General features: G+C 36.4%; 1 protein-coding gene across 1 annotated transcript in view; it reads left to right on the top strand.

The window, feature by feature from the left end:
• Positions 1-19,885: 19,885 nt before the first annotated feature.
• The window catches only part of ASXL3 (ASXL transcriptional regulator 3), a 177,136-nt gene continuing 176,704 nt past the window's right edge, over positions 19,886-20,317 (top strand). Inside the window, exon 1 of the mRNA XM_067699380.1 lies at positions 19,886-20,000. Coding sequence (XP_067555481.1) covers positions 19,947-20,000 — 54 coding nt within the window. The 5' untranslated portion in view covers positions 19,886-19,946. The remainder of the gene's footprint in view (positions 20,001-20,317) is intronic.

Below are 20,317 nucleotides of genomic sequence, written 5' to 3'. Positions count from 1 at the left end.
TTTTTATGATGACTGCTTTAAAATCTTTGCCAGATAATCCTGACACATGTGTCATCTCAGTGTTAGCATCTATTGATTGCATTTTCTTACTCAATTAAAATGTCCTTAGTCTTGGTATGAGTGATGTTTTTATGCATATCTAAACATTTTGGCTATTATGTTAGGAGACTCTGGATCATATTTAACTCAGATCTCTCTGACTCCAGAGCAGCTTTTACTCAGTAGTTTGCTTACTTACTGAGTTTTTGGATCTTATTTAAATTTCATGTTTCAGCAGGTCTCTTCTGTCACAGCTTTTAACGGGTAAACGAGGACTCAGCCTTCTCACTGCCAAATAGTAGTGGAAGGTATAGGTTCTCCACTTAGCCTCTTTAACACCTCGTGGAAGGAGGGGTTCCTTGTTACTGCTGGACAGGGTGGGAGTTCAGGCTTTCTCTCCATGTAGCCTCCATCACAAGAGTATGGCTATTATCCCTGAGCCCTGGCAAAAGTCCTGACTCTTTCTTAGGCCTCCTCTGACACCATCCCAGCAGGGAAGGAAAAGGGTACCTTGGGAGTAAATGTTCAGGCTCCCCAAGGGGTCTCCACTAACACCACAGAAATAGAAAATTTTTAACCCCTGGCATGGATGAAAGTTCAAGATCTGTACTCAGTCTTTTCTGACACAACCCTGGCTTGGGGCAGGGGAAGTAGGGGACAGGAGAACGTGGGGTATCTCATTATAATCAGGTGATAGTAGAAGTATAGGTTCCCCACATGGCCTTTTGTGGAATGGGTGGGGATGCAGTCACAGTTTTTTCCTGGTGGTATTTGGCTGGAATAGCATAATGATTGTCTAAAAGTGTTCTGTCTTACTAGAGTACCCCTTTCCTGTCCCTTTGGTGAGAGAGAGCAGGCCTTTGGTGGGGGATTTTCCTGCACTCTTTGGCATTTCTGGGTAGTCTACTTCTCCAATACCCTGTTTGGGATATGTGAGAAAAAAACAAACCCAGGGAATTCATCACTTTGGGACTTGTGTCCCAAAGTTTCTAGCCAATCTTCCTCCTTCTCTCCACACTTCAGAGTCTTCTTATGTTTGTTTATATATAATGTCCAGGGCTTTTAAACTGTACTTAGCATGAGGAATAGGAGAAAGTATGAATAGTGTGCTCTATCTTCCTAAAATCTGCTGTCCTCAGGAAAAAAACTCTTTATTTTATAAATAGTTTCAGTATAAGTCTAGATAGTTGTTTTTAAAAATATAAACATTTGAAATTACGTATACTTGTTCCTTCATTTACCAAATATTGAGACCTGAAAAGTAATAATGATAGCTACCAGTTATTAAGTACTTAGAGTATGTTAAACACTGTTTTAAGAACTTTAAAAATAATCTATTTAATCCTCAGAGCAAATCTATGAGGTAAGGATTCAGGAAGCTGAGACTCAAACTTGTTATACAACTTTCTTCATTCACACAGGTTGTAAATGATGGAATTTAGTCAGAATCTGAAGTCTTTTTTAATTCAGTAGCCCCTGTAATTCCTTTAGGAATCATAACTTAGTAGATAAAGATAAGCATGTAAAACAACCTGATAGTTACACTGAATATGAAACTTGACTGAGTTGGTAGCTTTCATCATACTACCAATGGCTCACAAACATTTATAATAATACCTTACAAAAGGTTAGTGCATTTATTGTCCATATTTTAATCAGCCTCTTGTTTCTTCTCTCACATGCTGCAGGCATAATAATCTCCTTCAAATTTGGAACCAGTCTTGAGTGAGGAAAGAAGTATATAGTACAGCCACTACTGCATCCTCCAATGGGTGTTGGAATAGTCAAACTCATACTTGGGATATAATGGCCTGTCATGGCTACTGTGTTCCTTCATTCCCTCCCACTTCTCTCCCATCAGACTTCTCCATTATGAACTAAAACCTAATTAGGTATGTCAGGGCAAGCCCCACACGCACACTTGCCTCCTGGTTTTCAGCGTGGTCTATCTGATTGCGCTCATCTTGATTTCCAATCCATGAGTTTCGTGGTGCAATACTCTGTTGTAATATGAATGACAATTTCTTTGAATTGACTGTCCTTGCTCTTTCTTGCCCAGTCCTCTTTCCAAAGGGCTGGATCTGCTGGGTTACTGTTAATTCTGGCAGATCTCCTGGAAAGATGCCTTCCTGAGCCCTGACCCAAAGTAAGACCTCCTGAGATAGCTGTTCTTCAGGGCATATTGTATCCTGTTACTGAAGACTGCCTGAATCACACCTAAGTTTGAAAAGTCCTTTATACTTGTGGTCTCCAAAAAAAGGATGCACATGTCTCAAGGACCATGTAAAATCACATTTTGAGGATCTAGAAACACAAATTAAATTGTCCATATTTATAACTTTTTCTGATAAAAGAAAGAAAAAGTAATAATAAATGCATTCCTATTTCTAATACTTAGAGTGATAATGGTATATATGTCATGAAGAGAATGTCAGGTATCCTGAGGGAAGAGAATAAATGAAATTATATGACATGAAGGGCCTGATAGTGGCCTTCTAAATCATTGATTCAGTTTCGAGTCATTCAGTCCACTGTGAAGTAACAGACTGATGTAATAGAGTCATCCCTTGGTATCTGTGGGGGGATTGGTTCCAGGACCCCCACAGATACCAAATTCTGCAGATGCTCAAGTCCCTTATATAAAATGGCAAAGTACCATAGCTTACTGTATCCACATGGATGCAGAAGCCGTGGAACAGAGGACCAAATGTACATGATTTTAAATAGCAGAATCTTGAGAACACCTTGTAAAGAAATCAGGAGTGACCGTGAAAACCTTTTGTACCATACAGGAGTTTGAAGCTTATCCAATAGTGAAGTACTTAAAACAGACATTGAGCTTAAAGATGAGTTACACATTTCTTTTCTAAACAAAAATACATTTGCTCTACCTTTGCAGATCTTTTATGTGATATACATGGCTATCAACAGTTATAACTATATGTATATAGTTTATACATATATACATATAGTTATAGTTATTGCTTTAAGGGAGAGATATTTTTTAAAAAGTAATTGAAAAAATAGCTGCTTTTCCAAAAGAATCTCATAGAATAAACAAGAATGTTGAAAATAGATGTTTGAAAATGTTACTGTCATTAGGTGAATTTTGTTGCTGACATGATATTAAGTATTTTGACCCTAAATAAAAGATTTTCATACTTGGTCAAATTTTTAAAAAAAGAAACTTGGAAACATAATTTTCTAACCTGTTAATCTTCCAAATGAAGAATTTCAGGAATTTATTTTTAACCAATTTGCTAAAATGATTAAAATCCAGCATCTTCCAATTAGTTGGTTAAAGCAAATCATTGGCATTATATGGAAATACATTAGTTGAACTAACACAAACCTTTGCATTCATTATTGATGAATGTGGTTGAAAATGTGCATTATCTTGGGATTGACATGTACACACTGCTATATTTAAAATAGATAACCAACAAGGACCTACTGTATAGCACAGGGAACTGTGCTCAATGTTCTGTAATAACCTAAATTGGAAAAATCTTTGAAAAAGAATAGATACATGTATATGTATAACTGAATCACTTTGCTCTACACCTGAAAGTAACACAACATTGTTAATCAGCTATACTCCAATATAAAATAAAAATTTAAAAAAACAAAATAAATAAGAAAATGTACATTATCATTTAATAAGTGCAGCCAAAAAACTCTTCTTCCATTAGTTTTATGTATATTTGTGAAATACCTTTTTCAGTTCTATAGCCATTAGAAACAGGACTTGAAGTAAAGCTAATTTAGAACTCAACTAGCTTTATTTCTAATTAAGTTAATTCATAAATTTAATTCAGAATTAAACTATATTTTAAAAAATAATAAAATATTTTAAATTACATGCTGTCACTAAAATCTAATATTGATTAGTTGATATTTCAATGAGAACAAAAATGTTTAGTATCCTTAATAAATTAACTAAATGAAAAAAGGACAAATATCTTATTTAATCTTTAGAACTTTCTTTTTATTTTGTGACTTGTGTATGTTTGATAATACATATATTTGCTACTGTACTGATACTCTAGGCAGTACTATAGTATCACATGTAGTGGATTTCAAGATTTTTAAAAATTCTTTTGGGTGTGCACTTGGGAAAATATATTGTAAAACCACTGCATTTGACCTTGTAGGTGTCTAGGTGTCCCCTGAGGCTAATTGTACCCTAGGACTCTACACCAATGTGAACAGGAGACCAAAAAATGCTCATCACAAACTCACAAATTTATAGCTAAAGCTATTTATACATAAAGACATAAACACACACACAGAGCAAGTGCAAAAGTAACAATATAGTAACAATAATTATTAAATCTAAGTGAACAATATATGTGTTCATTCTTTCAACGTTTAGCTTTATTTAAACGTTTTAAGGTAAAAAGTTTGAAGAATAAAGCTCTCTATGTATACTTTATGAAAAATTAATTTTTCAATATTAATTTATTTCCTAAATATCACTTCTAGTCAACAAGTAATTGTTCGGCTCCTCTGATATGAAGACATACACTTGAAAGGAAATTTTTCTATTTGCCTTAATTTCTCACTTTAATCTGCATACATATGTATACATGCATAGATATATATACATATGTGTATGTATATATATATTTCTAAGTTTCAACTACAGCTGGAGTGGAATCTTCACTGAGTAAGAAATGTCATAAAAAACATTTTTTCCCTATAAAACAGTTCTAATACATTAGCAATTCTAACAGAGATTTATTCTTGGCAGAATACATTCTACAGCTGCTATTTATATTCGTTCCATTTTAATATTTTCTTTATCAATTTGTAAACAGGAGGCCAGATAAAAAAGATGAAAAATTCAAGAGGGTTGATGTTGGCCGAAAAAAGGTGCTGAATACTCTTCACCATGGGAACCATCCAGAAGAGAAAAATGTACCCAGATTTCCAAAATAGCCTTCCAAACCTTCAATGGAATTAAAGTTGAATTTTATTGGTTTTCTTCCTTCTGCATATGTATAAACTGAGAATAGAAACTATTCCCTGTAAGGAGGCTTCTATACATATAGCAAAGGATTTTGATGACATTATAATAACCAATAGAGTGAAGCTGGGGCAGTATGTGATGATTTTGGAATCTCAAGACATTTACTTTCTGTTATAAAATATTAATGAAACAGCTGACAAGCCAACAAAATTCTAAAGGAGCACATCTCACAGGAGAGAAATTTGTTGACGTTGATTTGGACTGCGAAGTGGGTTTTATGAACTCACTTATGGACGTGCCTATTACCTTTGTGTTAATTGTGTATTCAACAAAAAGATGCAGCGCTTTCAGAGGTAGATATCATCATAAGCTCTTTCATTATTCAGTGCACTTCAAAGCTGTGAGGCAGGATGGTGCTTGGGCTGGTACTATTTTTATTTGCTTTTATATAGAAGTGACTTATCCTGCAAAATGAATGTGGATAGGTTATTGTTTTAGTGTTAAGCATTCGTGGTTTAATTTTTTTTTTTCTGCAAGAATTGCAAGGCATGTGTTTTTTATTAGGAAGGAAAAACTAACCAATGATGATCAGAAACACTTTCATCTAGTAGTAGTATAAGTTGCTATAACAACAAAGTTTAGGGCAAGAGGATGACTCCTAACTGCTGGGAAAAGTGCTGGCAAAAAAAGCAGACTATATATATATATATATATATATATATATACACACACATATACATACACGTATTTCTTCTTCAGTTCTTCATGGCACCCTTTCCTCTAGCTCTAAGAGCTTGGATGGTGAGCTGCAGTATCAAAAGTAGCCTACAATTCTACTGAATACTGAGAAATAACAAGATTTCCAGAGTATTTAATATTTATTTGGCTACTAATCCAGCACATGTTTACCTATCTCCCGGGTATTTTTTGTTATGTTTTGTTTTCTATCAACAGGGCAATAAAGACTCACTATTTTATAATATTTTCTTTGTGGTGTTAGGTTTTACCTGAGTAAGCTATATAGAATATTTTATCACTTTATAAGCAAGTATGTGCATCTGCACATCAGCAGGCAGAGTTAGAGTAGAAGACTGGAGAACTCCCAGCATACAGAGGCACATGTACCCAAACATTTAGTTTGTATGAATCCAAATTATTTGTCTAAGATTTAACTTCAATATTGACCTCATTAGCACCATCTTTTCAACAATCGAGTTAACTACATACACATATTAAATAATTGCATCTCAAATGATCTTTGACAAAGTTTCAAAGATATTTCAATGGAGAAGGAATAGTCTTTTCAACAATTGGGCATCCATATGCAAAAAAATGAACCTAGACATATTGATAGATCTTACACCTTTCACAAAAATTAAGTCAAAATGGATCATAGATTGAAATGTAAAATGCAATACTATAAAACTTCAGGAAAAAATAAGAGAAAAAGTCAATGTGACCTTGGATTTGGTGGTGAATTTTTAGCTACACACACACACACACACACACACACACACACACACACACAACCTACAATACATGAAAGAAAAATATTGGTTTGGATTCAATTAAAAATTTACAACTTATGTCCTGAGAAACACTCTATTAAGAGAGTAAAAAGATATGACACAGACTGGGAAAAAATATCTGCAATTCATATCTGATAAAGGACATGCATCCACAATAAACAAAGAACTCTTAAAACGCAACAATAAAATAATCAACAAAAATTGGGCAAAAGATATGCACAGACAATTCACCAAAAAAGGTATACAGATGCCAAATAAAAGCATTTAAAAACATGCTCAATCATTTGTCATTAGAGGAATGCAAATGTAAACAACAATGAGATACCACTACATTCCTATTAGAATATCTAAAATCCAGGAAAAAAAATGACAACTGGTGAGGATGCAGAGCAACAAGGAACTCTCTTTCATTGCTGGAGGGAATGAAAAATCTTACAGCCACTTTGGAGGACAGTTTGGCTGTTTCTTACAAAGTGAAATAGTAGTCTTACTGTATGATCCATCAGTTGCATTCCTAGGTGTTTACCCAAACATGTTGACAACTTATGTCCACACAAAACCTAAGTTTTTATAGATGTGTTCATAATTACTAAAAACTAGCAACCACCAACATTCCCTTTAATAATCAAACTATGGAATATCTATATAATGGAATATTATTCAGTAATAAAAAAGGAATTAGTTATCAAACCAATAAAAGAGTTGGATGAAACTTAAACACATATTGCTAAGTGAAAAAAGCCAGTCTAAATAGGGCATATACTGTATGATTCCCCTTACATGACATTCTAGCAAAGGCAAAACTGTAGAGACAGTAAACTGATCAGTGTTTGCCAGTGGTTCAGGGGGGTTGGGTAAGAGAGGTTGGAATACATGAGGCACAGGGTATATTTTTAAGGCAGTGAAAATATTCAGTATGATACGTAATGGTGGATACATGACATAGCATGACAAAGCTGAATGTGGAATATGACAAAAGAATCTAACTTTATTACAAATGTGGGAAAGAATATCATTGAAGAGGCTGGATGGAAACACTGTTAACCTAACTAACTTTGGAGATGTGTGGAGTCTGTAAGAGTAAAGGAAAAAAGAATTGTACATGAGGATTGTAGTCTACTTGTTGAAGTTTTTTTTTGCCTGGGGGTGCTGGTTAACAATTCTAATATAGCTATGCATGTATACTGGAATTGAACAATTAAATAGATGGCATATGATGGGAGCTAGGTTTCTAACTGTTGTGCTGGAAGGTTATAAATAAGCAAGGAGAGGAGGCTAGAATTATTGATGTGGTAATGAATTAGTTGAAGACTAAGTGTATGAACTCGTGTTTAACTTAAATAGGTACAGATGGGTACATTTAGAAATATAGATAGTATTTATAAATAGTATATAGGTTAGTATTCACACATATATTTACTTACTCTTTCAGCTGAGAAGGGCTAGAAAAAAAGACCTCAGGAGCAACAAACACAGATAACACTCAGATCTTCATTTTGGATACCCTTCTCCAATAAAAGAACCAGGGCTTCTTGGAGAAATGGCTGATTCCAAGGTTGGAGCAGGAAATATACAAGGTGAGCCTGGAGCATCTTGTAGTGTCAGAAGGAAAGGATGTAATTAAAAAAAAATAACCAACAACAAGAAAAAACAAAAAATACAGTAATAGGGGTATATCAAAAGGACACAGAGGCCAACTGAAAGACTTCCCAATGGCCAAAAGTGGAACAACTTGAGCACCAAAATAAACAAATTTGTATTGATTTGTAACCCAAAGTATAAAATATCCATGACTCCATAATGATATTAATAATGATTGAATAAATAAAACATGGAGAATGAAACAAACATTTCATGCAGAAGAATCCAGTAATGTATGCCCACCTTTCCTTAAGTGTGGGTTGCACATAGTAAAGACTTTCCAAAAAGTGCGGTATGGAAAGGAGTGGGGAGAAAAGGAACTTTGCAGTGGAGAAATCTGACAAAAGCTACCTCAGCCGGGTGGTCAATCACGTTGATAGTATATACTCTGGATACAATGTGATGAAAATGGCAGTTTACCTCTGTGGTCTTAATCACAAAAACCATAACTCCAGTCTAGTCATGAGAAAAACATCAGACAAATTCCAATAGAGGGGCATCCTACAAAATACCTGAAAATACGTGTGACCGGAACTCAAGACTGTCAAGCCCATCAAAACCAAGGAAAGTCTGAGGAACTGTCACAGCCAAGAGGAGCCAAAGGAAATCTGATGACTATGTGTAATATGCTACCCTTGGGCTTCTCTGGTGGCTCAGTGGTTGAGAGTCAGCCTGCTGATGCAGGGGACACGGGTTCGTGCCCCGGTCCGGAAAGATCCCACATGCCGCGGAGCAGCTGGGCCCGTGAGCCACGGCCGCTGAGCCTGCGCGTCCGGAGCCTGTGCTCCGCAACGGGAGAGGCCACAGCAGTGAGAGGCCCGTGTACCGCAAAAAAAAAAAAAAAAAAAAAAAAAAAAAAAAATTCTATCCTTGATGGGATCCTGGAACAGAAAAAGAACATTAGGCGAAAACAATGGGAACATTTAAAAAGTATTTAGTTAATAACAATGTATCAATATTAATTCATCGATTGTCACAAATGTACCATAATGATAAAAGATACTAATAATATGGGAAACTGGGTGTGGGCTTAGGAGAACTCTTTGTAGATCTTTGCGATTTTTCTGTAAGTATAAAACTGTTCCAAAATACAAGGTTTATAAACAGGAAGTTCTCAAAGGTGCTCAAGAAGTTAAGCACGTTAGGTGTGCTTTTCTAAATAAACATAGATATTCACACACAAACATGAAGAAAACAGGGAGCCACATGCTTCTTTTACAAATATACATGGAAAATTATGTCAGTAATTTAACTGATTCTGTATTTTTATTTGTGGGATATATATTTCATCCAAATCCTAGATACAATAAGGCATGTAGCCTTAGCTTCAGTTTTTAACAAAAGAAGAAATATTTTATACTAGGAAAAAAATGTACACTGTTGTGCTGAGGTGTGCTTCGTTGGAGTAGGTAAAGGTTAAGAAATTTTGACTCACATTGCCTCGTTTCATCTCAGCTCTGTTACTTGCAAGTTGTATGAACTTTTGCAATTGACTGGATCTCTCTGCAATCAAGCTCCCTCATCTGTAAAACAGGTATGATAATTGTATATAACTCATAATGTTCTTGCAGATAGTAAGACAAATTCTTATAACAAGCCCCTATGGCATAAGCAGTGCTCAATCTATGTTGCTGTTGTATAATTGGCATAATGCCAAGAACCATCCATTTCCACATATGTATTGTCCTTAACATGGGCAAATATTTGACTATATTGATACATAAAAATAAGTCAATAAAATTTCTCTAAATATAGCCTTGTAGATGCGACAGTCAGACAATTCCCTATTGGTCATTAAGAGTTTGAAAGCGAGAATCCAAGTGGATCTCCTCTCTTCTCCCCCTCCACTCCATTCTCTCACACTCTTTTTTCTTTTCTTTTACTTGCTTCTTTCAAGGGTGGGAGTGACAGTGATTACGAAAGAAATATAAGGAAAAATGAACAGGTCATAGTAGAGTGTCCTGGCCTGAGATGGTTGGACTTAATTGCACAAACTTGAGAATTATATTAATCCAAACTGGTGGATATAATCACTTAATTATTCATAACTAAGGCAGTGATATTTAGGGACACACTGCTTAATCAAAATGAGTCCAACAAATGCTGTCTTTGTTGCTTGGAAGTTCATGCGATTAGTTCATTCATATGTTAGCTAACAACTAATATGTACTAAACCCTCGGCTAGTCACGGTGCTACAGTGCTGGCCAAAAAAGCCATCGTTCCTTTCCTTATAAAGAATCCAGTTAGACGGGAGAATGGCGAGAGTTAAATACTGAACAGAAAAGCCATTTGAATATATGGTTGAATTATTTCCAGCTTTGGTGAAAACTATACATTCAGATGCAAGAAGTTCAATGAACATCACATACAAGAAATATGAAGCAAACTACACCCCCAAAAAATTTATAATAAAATTGCTTAAAACCTACTAATAGATTTATAAAAATTTTAAAACAGTCAAGGGAAAAAAGACTCCTTATGAACAGAGGAACAAGGATGAGGATTACTGCAGATTCCTCATCAAAAAATAATGCAAGTGAAAAGACAATGGAGGGATTTGATAGGGATGGTGTACCAGTAGCTTCTTCCCAATCCTTTCTTGGCAGAAATTGACAAACTGATTCTAACATTTATGTGAAATCTGAAGAATCTTGAATAGGTGAAACAGCTTTTAAAAGGGGGAAGAAAATTGAAAATCTTACACTACCTGATTTCAAAATTTATAATACTGCAATAATTAAATCATTGTGATATTGGTATAAGGATATTGGTATGTGTCCTATTGGTATGTATGTGTGTGTATAAAATACCTACATAACTATGGTCAATTGATGTTCAACAAATGTGCCAAAATACTTCAGTGGGGGAAAGGACATTTTTTTTCAACAAATGGTACTAGAAAAATTGGGTATCCTTATGCCAAAAATAATAAACAGATACCTTTACCTTACACTATACCCAAAATCCACACCATAACTCAAAATTAATCATATAAAAATATTTACAAGCTGCACCTAGAAAACTTCTAGAAGAAAACATGAGAAAAATATTTATGATTTTAGGTAAGGCAGATTTCTTAGCCATGACACCATTAAGGATACTACATTAAAAAATTGATATACTGGATTTTATCAAAATTGAAATATTTTGCTCTTCAAAATATACCGACAAGAAAATAAGAAGATAAGTCATAGACTGGGAGAAAATATCTGTAAATCATATATCTGATAAAGGACTCATATACAGATTATATGAAGAACTCTTAATAATAAGAGCTTAAGTGACATGATTTTTAAAATGGGTAAAATATTTGAATACACATTTCATCAAATATAGTGTCACTTTGGAAACCAGTCTGGCAATTTCTTAAAAATGTAGACATATACTTAAAATAAGGTACAGAAATTTGAAAACTCAAACGTATACTCAAGATGAGAGAGTAATTCCACTTATAAAGCAAAATGAAAACATTTGTCTACCCAAAGATTTGTATACAAATAGTCATAACAGTATTATTTATAATAGTCAAAAGCTGGAAACATTCCAGATGTCCTTTAACTGGTGAATGGATAAACAAAATGTTGTATAGCCATACAGTGTGGAATACTACGTAGAAATAAAAAGAAACAAAGTACTGATACATGCAACAGAATTGACAAATATAAAACAGATTATGTCTAAGTGAAAGAAACCAGATATAAAAGACTACACACTGTGTAATTCCATGTCCTGGAGGTAGAACTGGTGTTTGACTTCAACTGGGCATGAGGTTAATTTTGGGGGATGATCAAAACTTTCTAAAATTAGATTAGGTGATGGTTGCACAACTGTCTAAATTTTCAAAAATAAAAACATCAGACCGTACAGTTACATTGGATAAATTTGTGGTATGTAAATTATACCTCAGTAAAACTGATAAAACTTCAATAAAGTAGAATTCAAAGGAACAGTGGAGTGAATTAATAAACAGTTTTTCATATATTACAGAAATAGAATTTGCTCTCAAAAACATTTACACACACAATTATAACTCTAGTTCCAGGTGATTTTACCAGTGAATTCTACCAAATATTTAAAGAAGAAATAACACTAATCCAAAGGAAAAAAAAATTCTCTCAGTATTTTGGCATACAAAGGAGGAAGAAACTTTCAATTCATTTTATGAGTTCATCAATACCATGATATCTCAAAAAAGCTCAAAGAATAAAATTAAAGAGCAATATTCCTCATGAACATAAAGACAAAAATAATTAACAAAATACTAGAAAAGTGAATCCAGCAACATATAAAAGTATAATAAAAAAGACCAAGTGGAATTTATTGTAGAAATGCAAGCTTGATTTAATAGTAGAAAATCAGTGTAACACAGTATAACAGAATGATAAAAAAATCTTATGATCATCTCAATAGATGCAGAAAAGATCTTGATAAAATTTAAAACTCACTCATAATAGGGAAGGGCAGAATTCTTAGCTTTCTAGGAAAAGAAGAAAACTTTCTCAATCAGATAAAGGGCATCTACAAAAATCACACAGCTAGCATGATACTTAAGTGAAACATGAATCTCTTTACTCCAAAGTTTGGGAACAGAGTGTGTTTACTCTCACCACTTATATTCAGAATTGCTGCAGAGGTCCTAGCCAGTACAATAAAGCAAGAAAAAGAAATAAAATACATTAAATCAGAAAAGAAGTAGAACTTCTATTATTTGTAAGCAACATATTTATAGACACAAGGACTCTACTTGAATCTGTAACACCAGTAAATGAATTTAGCGAGGTGACAGTACACAAAATCAATATTCAAAAATTAATTTTATTTCTATATATCATCAGCCAATAATCCAAAAATAAAATATTATTTCCAAAAACATAAAAAATATCAAAACTGGGAATAAAAGATAGTAGAATATCTACTTGAAGTTAGGCTAAGCAAAGATTTCTTGGACAATACTCAAAAGCCCTAATCATAAAAGAAAAAAAATCATAAAATAGATCTCATTAAATAGACCATTACAAAAATGAATAGACAAGCTACAACCAGGGGAAAATATTAACAGTCCTTTAACAGGCCAAACTCATCTTTGGTGATTGGATTCTGAAAGTGGTTATTTCTGTGAGGGGTGTGGAATGACTGGAAATGACGTAAGGAAACATTCTGAGGGTGATAGAAATGTTCTGTACCTTGTTGTGGATGATAATTACTGAGAAGTATACAATTATCAGAAGTCATCAAACGGAACACTTGAGATCTATGCATTTTATTTTATGATAATTATACCTCAAGTAAAAAAAAAATTACAAATTTTAAAAAATATTTAAATTTTACAAAGCAAACACTCTTTGCCTGGAAAGAGAAATCAGCAATAAGCCCACGAATAGAAAGGAAGAAGGAATTAGATTTATGAAATGGAAATTAAATAAATGATTATGGGTTAGGCAGAAGAGTTGTGCTCTAGACATTTTGGATCAACTACAGCGTTAATCACCTCTGGGTGATTAAGGGGGAGAGTCTCTAGAGAAAAGAATTTTCTACTAAAAAATGCGCATTGATCAAAATTCTTACAAGCAACTCAATCCAGGTATTGTGGAAAATGCATGATTCATTATTTTGACACCTAAATGTCATAACTATCTTTGATCCTTTTCCTTGGGGATACCTTACCTAAATGTGATAGAGTGGAAGAAAATCAGGGGGAGTGGGTGAGTAAGAATCTCTTTTTCTGCATCTCTCTATTCTCACACAAAAGGTAAATATGCTTAGCTCCACCCCCACCGCAAGCCTCAGGGAGGTTTGAAAATCCTGGACAGATTTCAGACATTTCAGGGTCATTGTTCTCTGAAATGCAGTCCTGCTGCTTTTCGTCACTCCTAGGTGGGTCTCTGAGTGGAGGTGGCAATTCCTGAACACACACACACACACACTTCTTTTCTGTCGTCACATAAACCAGTAGACAATTAGATGGCATTTCCCTGGCTACAATGGGGCTCCTAAGAGATCTTCCAGTTATTCCTGCTATTTAGCTAATCAATCATGTCACCCCATGGTTACTGGAAGTGTGTTGGCTAAGATGATCAGCCATGTCCCCTGCAATAAACTCAACGGGAGAGCAATAAGAATTCTTCAGTTACAAAAGGAGCCCTATCTCCCCATCACTTCAATCCATCCTTGTGAAAGTTTCAGAATGGCCTTATATCTTCCTTTGAGCTTTTAGTGCTGTGAATGGAATACAGGGGAAGTCCTACTACTAGATTAATACCCACAGTGTATATTTTATATACCTCACTGTACAACTTAAAATAGCAGCTAGGTGAAAGATTACTGGAATAAATTACTTGTTAGTGGTTCCTCAGAAGCACTTTTTCTGGGAGTCTCAATCACTAAAGTTACTCTTCTGGTAAACCTGGAAACTGAGGCAAGCAGAATGTCAGAAACATGGCCAATATTCCTTTGAATTAGAGTCTGAGATAGTAGTTGTAATCAGAATTCTAGTCTCCTCCCTTGTGAACTAAGAACATTCTTTCTACACAAAGATGAATTTAGCAGCATGTAATTTTCCTTCTTATCCACTAAATGTGGGATTGAATTAGAGTTTACCTAGAGAAATCTAATTTGTCGTTTTGAAAATAAGCAAAAAGCTGTTAGACTGCAATGTTGATATTCTGATCACATTACATATGCATAAGAAGACAGTATCAAGCAAAGCTTTATTTACATTTCCTAAGTGCTTTTTTTTTTTTCATTTTGTATAAACTAATGAGTGGTGCTGTTAGGGAATATGTGTATCCCTCTTTGTGTAATGGATTAAGTGTGAGTCCTGTTAAACACTAGGCCATAAATCAGACTGTGTTCTCTATGCCTAATTAAGGGTTTACAGGGGGAAAAGGTAAATTCTTGAATGAAGGTCTCTACTCAGAAGCAGAGTTTGTTATTTCACAAAGGAAGTAGAGAGATAAAGCAGAAAAAGGAGCAATTTAAGAGAATGAAAGAGAGGAAAACTATGAAAATGGTTTAGCCATTTTATTCTACTTCTCCTCAGATTTAAGAATGCATTAGCTGCTAACGAGGCTGGATATAAGGTGAAAATTTTTATTTTTTAATTAGTGACTGAAATGCAATAATACTATTAATTGACCAGAGAATTTAAAATGAGTGTCAAAATAGTTCTAATCAATTAAAAAAGGAAAACTATATGCATTGACAGTGCAAATAAAACCAGTTACAGAAAAGTTTTGAAGAAAATTTACAATTTTTTTCTTTTTAGTTACATATATTTCTATAATTAGAGTGCATTAAAATCTTAAACTGTTGTAGATTTCAAAAACAAAAACAAAATAATCAGTTAATCCACTTATTTCCTAGTGGAAGAATTGTCAATATTTTAGATAAAATTAGTCTCATATTATTATTATTATTTTTTTTTTTTTTTTGCGGTACGCGGGCCTCTCACTGTTGTGGCCTCTCCTGTTGCGGAGCACAGGCTCCGGATGCGCAGGCTCAGCAGCCACGGCTCACTGGCCCAGCCGCTCTGTGGCACGTGGGATCTTCCCGGACCGGGGCACGAACCTGTGTCCTTTGCATCAGCAGGCGGACTCTCAACCACTGTGCCACCAGGGAAGCCCTCATAATATTATTAAAACACTTCTGTATGTTCTTGGAGTGCGGCTAATGTTTATCAGCATTCTGACTGTACTTGATTAATAATGCTAATATTTGGCATTATTTCACTTTGCTTTGTATTACTCCTGAACTACTCAGTGAAAAATTGGTGGAGGTGGCATATTGCTATTAAGAGGAAAAAAAGGACATATATCTTGATTGGCTGGACTTTTATTGTATTTACAATAAAAGGAGTTGATTTCCTAAAGTTCCGATCATTTAGTTTTTACTCAGTAAGTATTTACTGTGGCTTGGATTATGACAAGTAATTTGCTTAGTGCTGGAAATTCAGTCAGTTGGGCAGGGGAGAAAGAAGATAAGGTAACCACCTTCATGGAATTTCCAGACTAGTTAGATCTTAATTGATCATTAACAAAAGATGTTTAGGAAAAACAGAATTATTAAATGTTCCTATCTGTAGAATTCAGAGATTCTCAGCTTAGGCATAATACATATATTTCAGAAATAAATATTGCAAGGTCATCAAGACCACCTAAGACTTCTCCCAATTCCCCTGCAACCCTTGACTCTATTCTCTCCCTTCAACTTTTGTTACTCCTTCCCCACCCCACCTTCTGCTCTGTGTTGTGCCTGCTGGTGGCCATGTATGGGGGAGGAGTATAAGAGATTCCCTTTCATTCCAGACTTCCACAGGCAATGGGCATGTGGAATGGCAATGGAAGCAATCTCAGTCCCTTATTCCTGCCTGAAACACCTAAACTCCAATCTATGGTCAACACTTTAATTAGGATCCAAGGTGAAACCTTGTATTTCCGAAGAGATCAGTCATGACACAACAACTGCTGTCCCCAGATTCTGCAGTCTCTCTTCTCTTAGTATCGGAGTCTCATAGGAAGGTGAACCCTTTCCCAGTACAGCATCACCTCTATTTTGTTTTATACAAACTGATATTGATTACTGTTTGGATTTGGTCTGTACTGAATGTTTATCAATGGTTAAATATCTTACAATATAAAATAACATTCCAGGAGACAAAAAGATCTGCTGGAATTGATGAGGAGAGACATGCACACCAGGAGGTTGAATTGTTGAATCTGAACCTAAAAGCAGGAATGGAAATAAAAAAGCAGGGGAATGCAGAGAAGGTGCCATTACATGCCAATGAATTTTTGAGCTACCGCTATTGCTATATAATTGGGATGGGGATCTTAGAAAAGGAAGAATTTCTAGGGCAGTTCTAACTGGAGCCTGTGCTCTTTGAGTTACCTTTCTCTCCTCGTTTAAAGGAATGGTTCTTGAAATACATGTGATCTTATATGAAATTTAAATGAATGCTAGCAGTGCTTGGAGGATGTCATCTATGTTTGAATATTTTCCTAGTACTAAACTGTCCTGACTATTACTGCACTTATATTTGGAAAAGCTTCTCTTCATTCCTACAAATTTGAATGTTCAAATCCTACCCATCCTTCAAATCCCATTTCAAAGGACATTTCTTTCTTAAAGCCTTCTTTAATCTCCCCAGTAGAGAGTTATTTCTCTTATTAATTTTCACAAAATTTTACTTGTACATTTCTTGTGACATTCATCACTCTCTACCTCAGTTAAAAAGATATACATGGAATTTAGCAAACTATAAAAGATCTATAATTGATCTATATGTTTCTTCTTCTCACCACATTTATGTAGAGACTGAGTTAGTCCTAAGGAAAAGTATGGTTGAATGTAGATAGATATACATAGAAGAAAAGAATGTAACAACAGCAACAGCATCTCTGGAATGGTGGCCCATTTCTATTCTGGTGCTATATGAAATATATGTTATTTGAGCATAGAATACTGATCAAATCTTTAACCAGACTTACTTACTATGGAGTATTTATACTCAAATATCCAAAAGTAGAGGTAGAATCCAAAGAGTCAGTTCATAATACTTGGCTCACTGTCTAAGAATGGATATATAAACAACAACTAGTTTTTAAAAATATAATCAATTTATACCTGCTTTAAGTGGGATGATATATTTTCTCTTCTTTAATAATCAGAATTGGTTATTAAAGAATAATAATTTACTGCAAAGCCACTGAACATGTATGTTTTCCAAAAGTTCTTAAGCACTATTTCACAAAAATAACAAATTATATGTTTTTATATATATATATATATATATATATGTATGTTATGGGCTGATTGCTTAAAATAGGTATTCCTTAATAGAAGAGAAAACATTGGAATGAGAATACAGACGTGAACATAATTCAAATTTAATGTATTTGAAATGTAAAGTAAAAATATAATATGCTGGAATAGTTATGAAAATTGCATGGGTACATTTTTGACCTAGGGATAACTTCAGTGTGTCCTCTAAATCCAGTTAAAAAAGAAAGAAGGAAGAAATGGAGATAATCTTTTGATATTTTTTAAAAAGATGCATAGATTTTTCTTATTCTAATGAATTAATAAGTTACATATTTTTTAAGAATTAGCATAATCAGCTCTTTATGATTACGTACTGCCTCTGCTTAATTTCAAACATTTTTATTACTTCAGTCATTTGACACTGCTCTCAAAGGAAGCACCTTACTATAATTGTTTCGTTCTTAGACATGTCTTTTCATTAGATGTAAATGTTGGAGTTAGGATTATTTATTTTTAAGCACTGCAGTTTAGAATAATAGAAACTATGGGATTAGGGTCAAAAGACTTGGGTTTGACTGATTTAGCAAGAGATCTTGAATGTAATGTAATGTTTTTAAGCTTCATTTCCTCTTTTGTGCAGTAGAGGGAAAACTGTATGTTTAACTGCGTTGTTTCGAGGATCAAATGATATAATGTATATGAAAAAACACAAAGTACTATTTACATACTTTATTATTACAGCCAGGAAATAACCTTACATAAATCATCCAGAATGAGTGCTCTTTTTGTTTTTTAGATACTCAAGATACACACATAATTATTGTGTGGGTCATAGAGCCATTTTTTTCTTTGCCTAACAATAACTTTATTGACCTAAACACTGCACCAGCGATCTAAGAAGTTGGAAAGGTTACAGTAAACTTTCAAGGCTTAACACTTTTTTTTTTTTGTAGTTCGCTAACAAGGTTAACAGTCCAACTCTTCGTGCACACCAAACCTGACAATTACAAATAATTTTTAAAATACATAAGCGTTAGTTGTTTACATATTCATTATGTTTTAGAAAATGATGACGCTATTAAAAAATAACCAGTGCTAAGACACTGCATGGCATTGATCCACGGCTACGGAGCTTCGGTCTTGCATTGTTTAAGATGATGTAGGTGGCTCAACATTGTGTCAAGTTGCACCTTGAACATTAGTTGTGTATCAGAAGAGGCTTTTTTTCTTTTCCACGGTTTCAACAAGGCTTTAGGAATCTACTCAACCCAGCCGAAAAGGGTTAAAGGAGTCCAGCAGAGGGGAGTAGTGCAGAGTGAGTGTGTGTGTGTGTGTGAGCGCACAGGACAGAGGCATCGAGTTGCGGAGCGGACTCGTACACAAGTTCCAAAGGCCACCGTGTCCGCGGTAGTCGGCCCTAGGGGGGCCGGAAAGGCACGGCCTGCGCGGAGCTGGCAGCGCCCTGAGGGTTTAGGGGGCTGGGTTGGAGGGAGAGGGGTCTCGTGAGGGTTTCAGGGCGTGGCTGGAGTGGGGGGCGCGCGGCGAGTGTGCGCGGGTGTGCGCGCGCGAGAGGGCGAGTGTGAGCGCGGCGAGTGTGAGCGCGGCGAGTGTGCGGCCGCGTCGCCATTCCCCGTGACGTCAGAGTGTATTGTTGTGAGCGGGGCCGAGCGTAGCATCCCCGGAGCTGTCACCGCGGCGGCCGCGGCGGCGGCGCAGCGCGAGCCCCCTGCGAGCGAGCCAGGCCGGCGCCGCCCCCGCCCCTGTTCCCCGGCTCCATCGCCCCCGCCTCCGGCCCGCCCGCCGCGCGCCGCCGCCGCCGCCCGCGCGCCCCCACCCACCCCACCCCCTCGCTCCATCCCTCCCACCCGCCGCCGCCGCCCGCGCGCCTCCCCCCGCGGAGAGAGTGCGGGTCACCGGGTCACTGGGTCATTGTCTCCGCGCCCGAACCCCGAGCACCCCGTGGAATCCCCCACGTCATCATCAGAACCATCAATGAAATGCAAACATGAAAGACAAGAGGAAGAAGAAGGACCGCACCTGGGCCGAGGCTGCCCGCCTGGTACGTACCGCTCCCCGCCCGCCGCCCGCCGCCCGCGCGTCTCGCCGGCCCCGCCGCACGCCCCGCGCCGGCCTGCGGCGGCGGAGACGGCCACTTCCAGCCCGAGCCGCCGCCCGCTCGCCTGGCTCTTGCTCTTTGTTATTCTGCGGGAGTGGGCTCGCCCGGGGGCCCGTGTGTGTGTGTGTGTGTGTGTGTGTGTGTGTGTGTGTGTCTGTGTGTGCGTGCGTGCGCGCGCGGAGGGGCGCAGCGATTATCTCGGGGAGCCCGGCGCCCGCCGCGCCCGGGACACTTCTCCCGGTACTTCGCTCTCGGGGCTC

The sequence above is a fragment of the Pseudorca crassidens genome, chromosome 12 (genome assembly GCF_039906515.1).
Source record: "Pseudorca crassidens isolate mPseCra1 chromosome 12, mPseCra1.hap1, whole genome shotgun sequence".
Taxonomy (NCBI): Eukaryota; Metazoa; Chordata; class Mammalia; order Artiodactyla; family Delphinidae; genus Pseudorca; species Pseudorca crassidens.
The sequence above is the reverse complement of the archived record's forward strand: the minus strand, read 5'-3'. Positions and strand labels throughout refer to the sequence as shown.